Raw genomic sequence first — 15,910 nt, forward strand, 5'->3', positions numbered from 1 at the left:
ATTCCAGAACAGGCCTAGCAACAAACACCCAAACAAACCCCAGAAGGAAAACAAGAGAAGACCTTCATCGAAGGAACGATAGCCATATATAGGTCACAATCACATAGCGACCCCATTAAACCCCATTAAACACCCCATCCACTCGAGAAGAAAGAAAAAGAAAAAAGAGCAAAAAAGTCGAAATGAAACAAGAAATCAAACCAAAAACGCCATCGCTGCGAATGCCAGACGCCCGGGATATCTCATCAAGTGCAGGAACCAATGACCAAACCTATGAGAGCCGGACCGGAGACGTTATGGGATCAAACAAACAGATCCTTGTAAAGCAATAGTAACAGCAAACATGACTTGTATCAGTACCAAACGCCAGGGACAATGAGGTTGAACGGACAATGCATGAGATGCCGGGGTATCAGGGCCAGCTAGCTGGCTGGGTTATGTCATGCAGGGAATGGAGGTGGGAAGAGTGGGGTGTGGGTTCGAATGGGGGTCGGGTCAGGGCTGGGTGGCTTTCGGGTGGGCGTGATGTGATTGAAAGTGGAAAATACACAGGGGGAAGACAAACTATGCACTCGAAACTTTGAACCCATGACAGGAACGCACGCAAAGGCACATCTCAGGCAAAAAGAGACTATTGCAGCTCTTGCAGGTCCAGTGTCGGCGGCGCCCAGTCTAGTTGTGGAGGCTTGTCGGTTGAGTTTGACACGCACACAGGGCGCATCGAGTCCACACGCCGCTTCTCCTTCAAAGCACTGCCCGTCAAAAAGCCTCGCAGGGTGGATGAAGCCATGCCATAAGTACTGCGGGCGCTACCGGTTCCGGTCGAGACGGTACTAGAGCTGCGGGCGCTGCGAACACTACTCGCCTTGGTCACTGCCGATGGCACGGCCGGGACGGGTAGGGCCAGGCGGGCTGAGGACGGGCTCGACGGGCCATACTCTGGCGGAAGGATCTGCGGTGCGCGGGCGGTTTGGGGTCGCAGATCCGGCACACTCTTCATCCGGCTCGCCTTGGGTTGAACCTTGAGTTCTACTGGTTGGCTATCGCGTGTGTTGACTCTGGTGAGGTGAATGGGTGATGCGGTGTCATCTGGTGGAGAGCCATGGATTTCATCTGTAGATACGGCGACCTCGAACTTGATGGTTTCGAGCATTGTGCCCAGGCTCGCGGCGGTCGCGGGTCGGCCGTCACTAGCGGCGTCGTCTGCTTCATCCGCGATGCCATGAGCAAGATTGTAGTTGCGGAGAAGGTAACGGCGTAGACGGGCCACTTCTATGTCCCACTTGTGCTGCAATGACTGCAAAACCAAGTCTACGTTCTGGCGGGCAAAAGTGGTTGCCGTTGCCGCCTCCAAAGGCGAGGACACTGTGTGCGCCGGTGGGCGCTTGCTGAGTCGATGGCTGGCAGTACTAGAACGGACACCCATAGCCGCATGCAGGGAGCGGCGGATAGAGCTTGCCGTCGAGGGTTGGACGTTACTAGCGTCCCAGCGAACATTGTCAACCTCCCGACGGACCTTGTCAAGTGAGAGAACCCTGTCTCGATCCATGCAAGAAAGGCTGAGGAGAGTGCGATTGCACTGCAATCCGTTCACCAAAACGGTGAAGGATTGCAGGTTGATATCATTGTTTTCGCAGTGCACTTCACAGAGGGACGTATTCTCCTCCAAAACCGAGGCAAGCGTATTCGCACCTTGGAGACCGAGCTTCTGGTGCTCGATTCGAAGCACCTTGAGAGATGTGTTCTTCTTCAGGCCAGTTAGTGCCAGATTGAGACCGATTCCGAACCGGGCAACATCGAGATGCGCGCTCTCCCCGCTGATGTCAAGAGCTTCTAGCGTATCATTCTCCTCGAACATCAACTGCAACAATCGGCAGGTCTCAGGGCCTGCATCATAAGGGAGGGAGGCCTTTGAGATATCTAGGTACCGTAGTGTGCGGTTCTTGTGAAGCGAATCAACCAGTAACCGAAAATGCTCTTCTTTCTTAAAATCGATCATCTGCATAGATAGATGCGAGGGGGTCATATTCTTGCCAATGGCATCGAAAAGGAACGAACAGCCATCATCCAGGCGGTTCTCACTGACATGTAAGTGAAGGCTGCGTGGAGAGTCTGGGTCGGTAGACATGGAGTGCATGAACATAGCCACATCTTCTCCGCTCAGGCCACACTGGTCAAGGCGAAGCATGCGGAGGTTGCGTGAGCGGTCGCTAGCCAGGTATGTGGCAATCGAGTCCACAGTTTCGCGATTGACAGCCGTCCGGCTGAGAACCAATTCCTCAAGCTGCCAATTAAATAACATTTCGGCCGTAATCAATGGGTCGGGGCCCGATGTGCGCGAAATGCGAGAGAGATTGATCTTGCGAATTTGTCCGAAGTATCCAATGTACTGCTGGAGGACATCTGGGTTCAAACGACCCTGCACTCCCGAGATATTGATGACCTCAAGCGTATTCTCTTGAGCAACCAGTGTAGACAGCAAAAGGTCCAGATCATGCACCGACAAGCCACAGTCACCCACCTCGAGAGCTCGCAAATGGCTCCGCTTCTGCGACGCCGCATCCACCAGGTAGTCCAGATCCGACTCACCAAGCTTGATACCATTTAGCACGACCCAGTCCACGCTGGTCAGTTCCCGACGACAGGCGGGGAAAATGGCCTCTGGGATTCCGCAGCCAGGATCCCGACTACCCTTGTCCAGAGTCGGGGTTCGGGTGAGGCAGTATGCAAAGTCGAGTCGGCGCAGACGTTTACTCTTCAATGCCAACGCGCGCACTTCCTGCGACAGTACAGTCAAATTTGCTTGGCCTGGGATCTGTACAAGGCATCCTGATCTGTCGAGGTGTACATTGGCATCCACCCCGTGGGCATCGCGCAGCCCCTGCAGAGCGTCTAGATTGATGCCGCGGAAGGATATTGACTGGAATGACTCATTATATCGAAGCGCGCGCATAACCGCGATCAATTCCAGCGCGCTGTATCGTGAGTTCGTCAGGGAAGCCGGCCGGAGGAGGCGGAAGCACGGGGCATCTTCGCACTCCAAGTCAATTGTGTACCGAATGTTGGATGTATCGACATCATAGCTAGCAGAATAAGCAACCAATGTTCGGTCAAAGCAGCCATAGTCTTCGTCTAGGGCGACAGGCGGGAAGTTCTCGTCGTTGTGCAGTTCACGCGGAACAACAAAGTCGTACGGCTGCCTTGTCCACAACGGGCGCAGGAACTCGGTGTGTTCTCGAATCCAACAAGCGATCTCCACCGAATGGACGGAGGCCAGGAACACGTTGAACGATTTCCGCAGTGGGACCCTGAATTGATGTTTTAGCGAGTGACCCGGCAATGGAATATTCCCCCAACAAGCCTTACCGGAAAGTCAAGTGGAGACTATCATCGCCGTACTCCATGGATAGCCCGGTTAAATTCATGAGACCAAACGAAGCACCTGTCTCCAGATCGGACAAGGACACCACTGACGACCGATTTGCTGCCTTCTGCATGGGTACTAGATGGACCTTATGTAAACCGACTGCCAGATAACAACCGGTCGGCGACAACTTTGTAAGATCGTCCGAGGACGAACGAGTGGGAGACTTGCTGGAAGCAATCTGTATGACGCGGAACATCCGGAAGGCGTCCGGATCGTAATCTCGCTCGTGTTCCATCATCCTGGTCACATACTCGACCGAGCCCCGATCGAACGGGAGGGGTTCGTTTGACCGCGTTACCTGCGCCGCTTGGCGGATGCCAACCATCCATAGATTCAACTCTTGGGGATCAGCGGTCTGCATCTGGACCAATGCCGCTTTATGGGTGCGTTCATCAAGATAAGCCACCTCGACGGTAGGGGATAGTCGTGCATCCTCCAGCATGTAAACGGCGATAATACTGTTCAGCGGAATGCCTGCCGACGCGTCGGTGGAAACCATCAGCTGCATGTCCTGCAGCGAACTGATCGAGGCCACAGATTGGCGGTGCGACGCCGGGGCCCGGGCATTATAAGAATGCGGAATTGAAGGGAAGGCGTCGGCCGCCTTGGCCTGGTTCTTGAACCGAACTAGGTGCGTGTCGGTCAGGACCAGGTACTGGCTTTTCCGCTTCCACATGCCGCCCATCGTCTGGACTTCACCGTGGTGGAGGATTGCAGACGACCAGATCCCATTTCGAGGACTGATTGCGCTGTGCGGTTCATCTCCGGTCGAGGCAACGGAGGCGCTGAGGGGATCGTCGTCTTCACAGGAGTGCAGCGACCTCAGTGAGCCAAATACAGAGGCACGCTTCTTCTGCAATGACTTTCGCCGCGGGCGAGGAACCTCGAGGGTCGGCGTCGGCGCGGACATGGCTGCGGACCAGGCAGCTGTGTCCGAACCCGCCGTGCCCGGTCGACGGAGGACATTGCCTCCGCCCGACCATCTGCTGGGACTTTGGGACCGGCCAAAGAAACCTGAATTGCGGCGGGCTTTCTTCTCACGTGTGAGGGTATCATCGGATGGAGTGCGGGCATGAAGAGCGGGCCGAAGAGCCTGGGCCGATGCGGAGGAGGATGGGCTAAACACGCTCAGGCTTTTTCTTCGTTCTTTCTTGCCTATGATAAATTCGGCCATGGTCGAAGCAAAGGTAGCCGGTGGAAACTGAGGGGGGTGGGATTGTTGTTGAAGCGAATGTGAGCGTCGAGGATCGAGACCTGCGGCGCGGAAGCGGAATTGGTGAGAGAACCGTGCTGATTCTCATCGACGACCCCAACGTCGTTCTCACTGGGAGATCAGCCGGTCAGTATTACAATCCAATCGCCATGCTGAAGCGCTATGAGAAGGGTGAGAAGCTCGAGAGTTGGGGGAGGTAGATTGAAAAGCGGGGGAGGGCCGAGGGGTCGGGGAGGTTTCAGGCACGTACAGTCGACCTTCACGGCGCCATGAGAAGCAATTGGGTATTGGCGAGATACTCGGTATAACAAGGGGCGGTCCACCACCCGAAGCAGCAGTTGGATATACCTAGGTGGAAAAAGAAATCCCAGACGCGTCCGCCACCAGTCAGCAATGTGGCGAGGGAGAAGAGCGGGTTGGGTTGATGGTTGCACCGGGCGAGGTTGAGGGTCGCCGGAATGGGGGAGTCTCGGAGCTGCCCCCAAACACCCAAAACCGGAGAGCACCTGGGGAAAAGGCCTCAAAAGGGCGGTGATCCAGTTCAGTCGACCCGTCCGATGCACCTGTTGCTTGTCGAGAAAAGGCTAATCCGACCGTGAATGAGGTCAGTGGTGCCGATCAACGCGCAGGGCTTATTACGAAAGCCCTCGAGGTGCGGCGATTGTTGGAGCAGGGGTCGTCAATCTCCCGAAGACCAAGGTAGGACCCGGCTGGACGCGAACAGCCAGGAAAATGACGGGCGCAGCGATAGGGTGAGGATCGAAAGAGTGGCTGGTTTCTCGCAGAGGCGAGGAGGAAAAGGAGGTGAGGAATGAACGGATGCAATTGAACACTCGCCCCAAAAGCCTCGATGAGCATCTCGTGTTTCAGGTTCGGTCGCGTTTGCGTTTTTTTTTCTAGGCCGACGTTCTCTTCTCTTCTTTCTTTTTCCGATGTGTCCCTCTAACGGTGCAATTTCATGCTTCAATTGGCTCGAGTGCGCAAAACCGGATTCCCACATGAGCTTCGTCCTTGTTTACAACTGTATGACGATATGCCTATTGGACTCCCTAACTTTCCCCTCAAGCTGTGCCGGTCAATACTGTCGACCGCACCGTGTAGTATACAACCAGCGCGCCATAGAAACGCCCACCGCCATATGCTGAGACAATGCGTTCGCTACATGTCGAATTGCATCCGCATGCACGCCCCAGCCACGTAAGAGGCGTACTCCACCCTCCCGTCGGCAAAGACTCCTCCGTATCGATGGTGCATAGTACAGCCCGCTATGACAGGGTTCTTGAATGGACGAACGCTTCCGAACCGTCCTGGTCCCGCGCTAGGTCCACGTATAGTTCCTAGCTGATATGCGGACTCACTATATCCACTACTCTATACGCTATACGGAGTCCACTGCCCTGGTACACATACTGATGCAAACAATAAACGGGACTATGGCCAAGTTATCTGCAATGACATCAACCGGGATACCCTAATAATCTCCAGGGTCGATCTCCCCTGGGGATCCACCAGGATCGCCCAACGTACGCACTCCACGCGCTGCGATGGGACGGTGGACGCTCCAAGGGGGGGTTAATCGGACGTCCCCTGGCCGACGGAAACGGAGATCCTAATAGATCGACGGACGCCACAGGAACCATCGCGTTCTAAGGGGCTCGTCAAGTCGTGACAACGAACTGCGTCATCATCCCCGGCGACGTCGTTGTCCGACAAGCAACATGGATTGCCTTCGCATGTACATGTGGTTGCTTTTGTTTGTCCCGAGAACCGGCGGGATCCGCGCACCTGGAGAAGCCATTGATTCCCACGCACACCATGTGGACTGTTTCCCCACCCCCGAAGAGAAGCACCTCAAGAACGATACATTCTCTGGAGTCGTTCCTCCTGCTCCGTCAGCAAGACCGGGTAAAGGGTGCCAGAAGCACGAACGACGATGACTGCCTTGGTTACAGAGGTGGTTCGTCAAATCCTTCTCAAAGTCTACGGACGAGAGCCCTGCGCCCGCTCCGCCTGCAGTCGCTCTGCGCGCTTGATCCGCCGCACAATCTCGATATACTCGGTCACACGTCGCTCGGCCCAGATGCAGCCCCCTAGGGTCATCACGGCGATCTGCAGAAAGACCTTGAACTGCGGTGTGAGACCGCGGTACACGCGGGAAGTCGGTGAGATCCACTCCGAGAAGCCCTCAAGGGGTCTGTAGAACAGGCGAGAGCGGAGATATTCCCGGGAGAACGCGGACGGGCGCGGACGGGGCTGCGATTCAGCCGCCGCGGTGGTGGGTGGAGTTGGTGCGGAGAAGGTGAAAGGATGGGGGAGGATCATGATCATATGGGCCAGGATGGAGACGGAACCGAACTGTACGTCAAATGTGAGCAGGAATTTAGAGGTAGGTACCTGTTGCAGTTGTTGGAAGTACATACGCGGAACACGCCCGTCATGAACCCCTTCGCGGCTTCCGTAGTAAGCTCCGCCGGGGGCTCAATGTCTGCTCTGTGGTGTGAAGGTGGTGGCATTGTGAGCGTAGCCGGATATTGGGAGGAGGCGCTAGCCGTCAACCTTTCTCGGACAAATGAGAGTCCAATTGCTGTTCGACTTAGGCACCGGACGCGGGGAGAGGAGATGGAGGGGTTTCCCGAGCGCTGTTGCTCTATCGTGCAGGGTAGCAATCCAAGAGATCCAACCAACAGATTAAGTTCATTCCGAGCTGTGGCAGGCAAAGCTAAAAGAAAAGATCTGGACCAGCCAGATTAATTTTGAGAGGGAGAGCTTTCCCAAAGCAAACCCCGAAGTCGCCGAAGTGACGCAGTTCGGATCAACGATAATCCCGATAGCGACTCAGATAGAAAAGAAATCCGATTATCAACTCCACCAGGCCGTGAGTACTCGACTTCCGGTAGAGTCATCCCGCAACCTCAATTGCACCTCCCGAAACCTCCGCCGCCAGCATGTCTCTCGCCGCTCGCACCGCAACCGTCTCGCGGGTCACCAACGAGACCAAGATCCAGGTCTCGTTGTCCCTGGATGGCGGCGTTCTCCCACCGTTCGAGCCGATGGCGCACTTCCCCCCGCCAACTGACCCGGAGGAGGCGGAGGCCGAGAAGAAGGGCATTGTGCCCATCAAGGGTGCTCACCATGCTACACAGTTCACACCCACCCAGCAGATCACCATCAGCACGGGGATCGGGTTCCTGGACCACATGCTGCACGCGCTGGCGAAGCACGGCGGGTGGAGTCTGGCCGTGCGGGCCAAGGGCGATCTGTACAGTGCGTGATCCCCTTACCTCTCAGTCTCTGCAGTTGCAGCCTCAAGCCTTGGCCACGGACACTTCCATGATCATGACTAACCACCATTTCAGTTGATGACCACCACACAACAGAGGACACCTTCCTCGCCCTCGGCACCGCCTTCACAAAAGCCCTCGGTGCCCGGCAATCGCTCGCCCGCTTCGGCCGTGGCGACGCGCCCCTCGACGAGGCTCTGTCCTGGGCCGTCATCGACCTGTCCAGCCGCCCCTGGGCCGTGATCAACCTCGGCTTCAAGCGCGAGAAAATCGGCGACCTGAGCACCGAGATGATCACCCATGGTCTGCAGAGTTTCGCGCAGGCCGCCGACGTCACGCTCCACGTTGGCTGCACCTACGGCGATAACGATCACCACCGCGCGGAGAGCGCGTTCAAGGCTCTGGCTGTTGCGATCCGGGCTGCCACTGCGCGCCGTGTTGCGGGTGAGGTTGGTGCGGGCGATATTGTTAGCACTAAGGGTGTGCTATAAACTGTTTGATGGTGGTACAGACGATTTGCATGATGACGATATGGTGTGATGAGTTGATATACCTCGAATTTCGGGTTTCACGTTTGATTTGCTTCGTGTATAGACTATTTTAAAAAATTGTGGGAATACAATACAGTACATTCTCCATCGAGAGAGTCAATGACACCTCCTAGTATACTTTCTTTTATCAACCATAAGACAGCCTCAGAACCGTTGCACGGGTATCTCTTGATACTTAATTGAGCTTGTTCGCCTACGAAGCTTGAGTTCCTCGGGCAAGAGAAAAGAGCGCCTCCACAACTACACCTAGGTCGGCCTGTGTCATCATCCATCAAATCACAGAGAGAATACCTTGCTCAAGTCATCACGAATCCAATGATTGGGAGAAATAGGATTGAGTCAAAGCCATCAAGCATCAAATCTCATTGCAAATGCAACCGCAAAGCTCCATGCTAATTCTCACCCATAACCGATACATAACTCATAAAAAAAATATAAAAAATTCAAATCAAAAAACACCGAACACCGAACACCGAACACCAAATCCCACATCGAAGAGCCAGCTCCAACAGGCAAACAGCAAGCAGGCCACGCCTTCCATTCCCACGTCCAAGTTCCATTTTCATTCCCCACACGCCGTCAAACACCCAGCGCTTCAACAGCCCTTTCCCAGTAAGCTCTCCTCTCATCCGTAACACTAGTACCCACACAATCACTAATGTACCGCTGCCAGCCCTCGTCATCGCCCTTCTGCAGCGCAGTCCGCACATCCTGCGAGCACTGCGTCGTCAGGAACCACGCACCAGAGCCGAAGTCAATGGCCTTATCCGCGCGCAGGACATCTAGGAGGCCAGCCGGGTCGTCGGAGACGGAGTCTAGTTTGTCGGAGAGGGACGGCAGCGATGAGGCGTATTTCTTGTTGTAAGATGGGGATTGCATGTTGCGTGCTGGAAAAGTGTTAGTCCTTGCTTTACAAGACAAAAGTATCTGTGTATCGGCGTGGGAGCGCGGCCAGGCTGGAAGGTGAAAGTGATGTCGGGTAGTTATAGATAGGTGTATAAGTACTTACTGCCCTGCCCGGCCACGCCGGGGAAATGATTCTTGTTATACTTGAAGTCGCCGCTCTCAAACGCCATCAGGCTCAGGACAGCCGCCTGTTCCGCCTTCGAGGTCACGCTGTACGTGTCGAAGGACTGGGCCGTGTACGTAGCGGCGGTGTTGGCGGTTGCGCACTCGCCGGCGGCGGGCGGGTTGTCGCATGTGTCGGAGCTGGGGGCGATGGTGAGGACTTGGGATTCGGTGATGGAGGCGTCGAGTTTTATTTTGTGGATTTTGTGGAGTTTGTAGACTTTGTGGGCTTTGTGGAAGGGGTGGAAAGGGAAGGCGCTTGTTAGGGTGAACGCCAGGGAGAAGAGGGCGATCAGCTTCATAATTGTTGGTTGCTCGTTTGGAAGGTGGTTCGTTCAGGCGGTAGGATAGGATAAGAAGAGTTGGAGAGATGGTTAGGTGTAAATGAGCGAGGACAAAGGACTATATAAGAGGGAATGAATGGAGACAATGGCGGGCAGGCTCAAGGCAGGGCGATCAGAGAAGAAACAAAGGTCTCGATATAGCTGATCTAGCCAAGCAGCTAGATAATTTTCATATGCTTGTCGGATACAGAAGTAGAGCCGGCCGACAGGGATGGGCATCAATGGCTTATATACGCCCTCAATCGCACCTCATCCACCATGCTGGCCACCTGATACAATGTGGCGACGAAACAAGGGCACACATAGCATCGCAACGCTGGGAAGAATCAGCTCCATTCTAATGACAGGGGGCAAAGAGGGGTGCTGAATCTCAGGGTTTGAATGGGAGCGATCCCTCCCCCCATTGCGGGGAATGCAACGACGCGGAGGTATGAGGTAGGTATGAATGCTACACGCCGCCACCACCAAATCCACCACCACTCGCCAGTATGTGCTAGTGACTACCCCTCCCTAGCAGTATCTACCACACGACTCGTCAAACACGAAAGGCCCTGAAACCGCGTAGCCCCATGTGCGACCCAGTCAAAAAGCTTGGAAGCATGGTCTTCGCATGCGCGGCCAATGCAAGGCACGACGAACCTGTCATTGGTGAATAGAGTTAGGGTTTCAGGGTCGCGTTTCAAAGTCCTGAAACGTTGAGAACGTTTTTAGGCGGCTATGTTACGTATCACATTTGGGGACCGGGCTTGTATTACCTAAATACTGTGTACAGTTATCTCGTCAAATGTTCGTAGATCTGGGGTTTTATTTCTATCATCTTTGTTTACCCCAAGGCTATTGGGAGGTTTTAGCTCTGCAACTGCCATCGCTCGCTCAAGTAGAAGAGGAAAGGTCAGCTTGTGCCCAACCCCACGTAGTCAGAGATGTGAATTGATTGATTTTGATATCATTCATCAGAAAAATATCTGGTCACAAATGTCCATGTCCAAGTTCAAGTCCATCTCCAGTGTCAAGAGTCAAATCCAAATCCAGATCCCGTGTGTCGTCTCTCTTCTCCCACGAATCGAAGTCTAATAGTGTTTACAAATTGATAATCCAAGTAATAAAGGGGGGAGAAGAAAGAAGGGAGAACCGAACAGACCAACAACAGGAGGGAACAGACCCAAGACGCAACACGCATCAGTCCACTCCTTCATGCTCCGTTTTCGGAGCAATCGAATCAAAATTAGAACCCAAGTGCTCCAGGTTCAAGTCCGCAATCCCGGATCCCGCCACGGGACAGCTAAGACAAGACACCATGCATGCGCTCCCAACAGGAAACGAAAAGAAGCCTCGACCCGCTCAAGAAAAATCCCAAGAAACAGATCGAAACAAAGCAAAGCAGAGCGAGGTCCAGAAAAAACCAGAAAAGCCAGAGAGAATTATACAGTAAATGCTGATGTGATGCAGATCGTTATCCAGGACGTATCGATGCAACAAATAAACAGATGATGGCGATGGTGGGGGTGAGGATGGGTGGTTTCGGACGGGAAAGTCACGTCGAAGAAACCACCCAAGGAGGATTCAATTCGATTGAATCGAGTGTTGACCAAGGCTGAGATGAGGAAGGTGATTTAAAAAGGGGGAATGTGGAATCGCGCGCCAGCTCCCAAAAGCAATAATGCACAGGCGAATCAGTCGTCGTGGCGGTCGAGCTCGTACGAGGTCTCGGTGGTTCCGCCCACTTCCTCGTCTTCCTTGAAGCTCACGCGGCGTAGCAGCGTGGGCATCATGCGGCGAGCACGGCGGGAGGGCGAGGACGACAGCCGTGGGCTGATAATGGTCGGCACCTTGGTGTAGCGGTAGCGGTACCTAGCGCCGAGGAGCATGATGCGGCCGTATGTCCACCAGAGGCAGATGCCGACGACGCCGGCGACGATGAAGCCGAGGAAGGTGAGCAGCATCCAGTGTTGACCCATCTGCAACAATACCAAAGCATTAGCGATTGATTGATCGGGTTAAAAAAAGAAAGAGAACAAGACAGCAGGTGAGGCTTACCCAGAAAATCAGGTGCGCGTCCTTTCCGTGCCAACTGTTACCAGTGTGATGCGTGAAAAAGCTCCACGAAAACTTGTTGTACTCATCCAGCATCAGGATGCGCACGCGGCCTGCCTCGCTGGGCTTGTCCTGCATGTACTCCTTCCAGATTACTGATAGGAACAGCGGGCCCGTCGAGTACATGACCGTGATATAGGGCAGCACCCACTTGCGGTCGTATTGCTGCAGCAACTCTATCACGCGCAGGAAGAACGGATGCTGGGGCACTGAGCCCATGGCGTCGTTGGAGATACCTGTGGGCACAGTGCGGCGCACCCACGCGGGGTACGCGAGAAGCGGATCTAGGCGACGGTTGCAGCCCTAGTGAGAATGTTAGAATCGATGGAGTCAATTGAAACCAAAAAGGGGGAAAGGGTTGTATGTGGTGTTGAGTAGGTGTCTGAGGAATGGAGAACGTACATCGTCCAGGTCGATATAGGTGCCGCCGTAGTGCGCGAGCACGAAATAGCGGATGGAGTCTGCGCGCTGGATGGGGTACTTGTAGCCTTCGAAAGTGGCGAGGAACCAGGGGTACTCGGCGGCGATGAAGTCGCGTGATTTTTCGTCGGTCCAGAGCTGCGCAATTGGTTAGCCAAACGGCCCTTCCATTCTCAAACATCAACTGTTCAAGGTTCCCGGTCACTTACAATATACTCATAATCCGGGTGTAGGTCAATGCAGCTCTGCCGCGCCTCACGCCACACCTCAGGAATGGTCTCGTTCTTGTAGGTCTGGTGAATGATCTTGGGGATGATCTGGGGCCTCGTTTCGATCAGGCTAGAGTTGGGGGAAGGCAGCTCGGCACGGTGGATCGCGTCGGCGGCGGCATCCTCGACGAGTAGAGAAAGCAGGGTTGAGACGCTGCGAACCAGGAAAGTGAGAATGAGCAGGTTCACCAGGATGAAGATCAGGAGACCGCGCCGCATGGTAGGCGAGTGCGTGCGACTCTGTGGCGAGTGGTGTGGCTGTCCGGGAGGGGTTTAAATAAGGCGCGGAGTGAACAATTGGGGGTGGCGCAACTGAACAGGCGGAAGACAAGTCGTTAAGTCGTGTCTGGAGAGGGACTCGCGGGCCTTGGGCCGTGGGGAGGGGTCGATCTGGTCGATCTGGAGACAATCTCCTCGGCGTTCGTGGTGAATGGAGGGAGGGGGCGTCGGGGGGTGGAGGGGTTGCAAGAAGCCACTTTGTTAACAGACGGGGATCATGGACACGTCTGGGCGAATGCGCATCTGAGGAGGGAGGTTCAGAGAGAAATAGAAATGGAGGATAGGGTCGAGTCGCGTGGTTGAGAGGTAGTCGTAGGGAGTGAGGGTTGGCGGGTCAGCCAGAAAGAGCTCGCGGGAAGGAGCACAGACGGGCTCGGTGGATGGCGGAAACACGAGCAAATTAATAGGGGAGGATCTTCCGGGAGGATCTTCCACGATAATAAGGAGCGATAGGTGGGGAAAGACTAAGGCCAAAGCAGAAAGGAGTGAATGTTGAGAGTAAGAGGAAGTCAGAAGGTCAGACAATCAGAAAGTCAGAAAGTCAGAGCGGCGGAATGGCAAGAAAAGCATGTCCAGGGGAGATTAACCTGCGGTACTCCGTACTCTCTCCAGGAAACGGGTAAACTACCAGTAATACCGGTACGGGGGACGGCGGATCGATGCCAGGGGGCAAAAGGCAAAAGGGCAATGTCAGGCATTTGGTTGGTGCTCATCCCCACTTGGTTGCGCGGGACTGCGTGGTGAGTGGGTTGGGCCCATGAAGTTTACTTATTTTCCTTCTACTTTTCTTTTTACGCTCCACCCGCCGGCGGCACCTCCTGACTGGACCGAGGCTGACCAGCGTGGCTGTGGCCGGATGATCACTCAGAGTGGTGATTGGCTGGTGCGGCCCTCCGGTGGGGCGAATCCTTATTAGTGGGTATTCTGTGTATTCTGCTGTATGTCGATGTACACGGCGGTCAGCGTGGTGGTAATGTTGGGTATTTTTCATGGAACGGCGCCACGGGCGGGCTGCGATCGCCTGCGTGGGCCGGCTGGGTGGAGTGACTGGCCGGGCTAGTTTCATGCTGCATCTGGTTAGGGTTGGCGCCAGGTTACGCACGCCTGTCCATGCACACATCGTGGCTGCCTTGCCCCCAAACTCTAGGGAAGGCAGTGCCGTGGCGGAGATTAGGCAGTCAGATACTGATATTGGGGGATGTATCATAAGGCGCGTGGAGCATGGAGCATGGAGTAGTCCATACACCGCTCACCTGTGCTATCTTTAACGATGCTCTTCCCCATATCTGCACGATGATGCTCAGCACGCTTGGCACAGCCATTTTCGGGGCCGAGGTTCGCGTATTGACTGGTATAGACTATCGCGCCTAGTCCCTATCGGGACACTGCTCTAGACCCCTTGGGGCGATGATGCCTGAGGTTGCAGTGGCAGGCTACACCCCGAGGTTTCTGTCGTGTGCCGAGTACCTGCTTTTCAGCGAGGTCCCATCGGCTGTCGGAGTCACCGCCACCGATCCGCGACATCCCGAATGTGCAGGGTGTGGCGTTCCCACGCCAATCCGGCGACCGTTGCGGCGGAAAGGCGTCCAAGGCCGCAGATAAGCCTATTGGGCTGGCCCAGTGACAGTGCCTCGTCCTGAAAATATCTGCAATGGCCTAACTCAGCAATCAGTTCGGCCGAACGCCCTCGCAAGGTATACTGTAATTATATTCTGCCCCATACCTCCCATGCTGCAACTACAATACTAAATGTACTGTAGTTGGTCCACCAAAGGATACTATTGAAGTGTCTACTGGGCACGGTGCAGGAGCCCAAATTAAACACCCCTACCCTACCCCCCAACCCCCAAATCAAAGCAAAAGAAAAACCAAACCCTTTATCCTTTATCCGCTCCGTGCATCTGCCTCATAGTCTAACCACGTCCCGTAACTACAGTAGTTTAGTTGATTCTTCCGTACGGGGTGCTCACTTGAGTCCGGTCGTACTCGTATCACCGTATCTACCGTATTACTGGGGACAAAGAAAAAAGCGAAAAAAAGCAAAAGGGAACCACTCCACTTTTCATCCAATCTATTGTCAACAGCCTCGTCAGCAATTAACCTAACCGTACACAGTCTAGACCAATGCCTTAAATAGCATAGAAGGAAACCCTACAAAACGCCGAACACCGTTCGCCGGATAGCCAGCGGCCCACAGACCCTCAGAACCCCTAAATAATCACGAACAGCGCCCTGGTACGCTCACCAAACGGCGAAAAATTTGCAGGGCTGCTGGGGCGGTTGTTGCTGCCGGGTGAGGGTAGGATTTTCCGATAAGTCCACTGCTGCGTCGGGATGAAGTACAATCGAATGCGAATCTGTGTCGTGCTAGCCCTAGGTTCGCGACACTCGTGACTAGGGAATCTTTCCTGGGGGTTCTCCCGATCGCGATTGATAAAAATCTAGATAGCACTTGCAACGTAGCTCATTTGTCAAAGGCTGTGCTCCGCAGATAGGAGGTGGACTGTAGTGCACCACACCATACACGATGCTTCTTTCTCTTGTCGGGTTGGGCTATACCGGCTGTATACTCCCCTTCCAGTCCTTGCTGATGTCTGTCGGTTTCGGTCCGAACAGCCAAATGCCGGCTCCCTTCTGTCTGAGTTGGTTCCGTTCTCTCCAGACTCCAGATTCCTGCCCCATCGACGCAAGATCGGCGGCTGGAGACCAGGATATGATGTGAGTGGTCAGGCCGCAGCGGGAAACGACCCTGCCACGCACGCGTCCTGCCCACTTCGGAGTACAGGATAGCGCGCGGAGTCCTACTCCAGATTATCGTTGCCTTTTACTTACAGTGTACTCCCCCACCGAGACAGGGCGCACGGTAGTTTCCCCAGCGACGGGGCGCGGTTGGGCCATGTTGTGTAGATTGAACATTCACCGTGACACGGTTCTCGCTGATCGCAAAATAGTGCGGTATTGCGC

General features: G+C 54.7%; 5 protein-coding genes across 5 annotated transcripts; 1 reads left to right on the plus strand and 4 right to left on the minus strand.

Annotated features, from left to right (window-relative positions):
• Positions 1–631: 631 nt before the first annotated feature.
• On the minus strand, positions 632–4,601 carry N7482_005123 (uncharacterized protein; the record flags this gene model as incomplete). The annotated part of the gene is made up of 2 exons (XM_056687248.1): positions 632–3,308; positions 3,367–4,601. The coding sequence occupies 2 exons, from the start codon at positions 4,599–4,601 to the stop codon at positions 632–634; spliced, it is 3,912 nt and encodes a 1,303-aa protein (XP_056542803.1).
• Positions 4,602–6,620: 2,019 nt separating this feature from the next.
• Positions 6,621–7,153, minus strand: N7482_005124 (uncharacterized protein; the record flags this gene model as incomplete). Its single annotated transcript, XM_056687249.1, has 2 exons — positions 6,621–7,034; positions 7,061–7,153. 2 exons carry the CDS (start codon positions 7,151–7,153, stop codon positions 6,621–6,623), a joined length of 507 nt encoding a protein of 168 aa, XP_056542804.1.
• Positions 7,154–7,585: 432 nt separating this feature from the next.
• On the plus strand, positions 7,586–8,412 carry his3 (imidazoleglycerol-phosphate dehydratase HIS3; the record flags this gene model as incomplete). The annotated part of the gene is made up of 2 exons (XM_056687250.1): positions 7,586–7,904; positions 7,997–8,412. 2 exons carry the CDS (start codon positions 7,586–7,588, stop codon positions 8,410–8,412), a joined length of 735 nt encoding a protein of 244 aa, XP_056542805.1.
• A 639-nt stretch (positions 8,413–9,051) lies between these two features.
• N7482_005126 (uncharacterized protein) lies at positions 9,052–9,842 on the minus strand (the record flags this gene model as incomplete). Its single annotated transcript, XM_056687251.1, has 2 exons — positions 9,052–9,359; positions 9,482–9,842. 2 exons carry the CDS (start codon positions 9,840–9,842, stop codon positions 9,052–9,054), a joined length of 669 nt encoding a protein of 222 aa, XP_056542806.1.
• Positions 9,843–11,557: 1,715 nt separating this feature from the next.
• N7482_005127 (glycosyltransferase family 32 protein) lies at positions 11,558–12,886 on the minus strand (the record flags this gene model as incomplete). The annotated part of the gene is made up of 4 exons (XM_056687252.1): positions 11,558–11,842; positions 11,922–12,281; positions 12,381–12,536; positions 12,608–12,886. 4 exons carry the CDS (start codon positions 12,884–12,886, stop codon positions 11,558–11,560), a joined length of 1,080 nt encoding a protein of 359 aa, XP_056542807.1.
• Positions 12,887–15,910: the final 3,024 nt, after the last annotated feature.

The sequence above is a fragment of the Penicillium canariense genome (genome assembly GCF_028826845.1).
Source record: "Penicillium canariense strain IBT 26290 chromosome Unknown utg000003l_segment0_segment0, whole genome shotgun sequence".
NCBI classification, from domain to species: domain Eukaryota; kingdom Fungi; phylum Ascomycota; class Eurotiomycetes; order Eurotiales; family Aspergillaceae; genus Penicillium; species Penicillium canariense.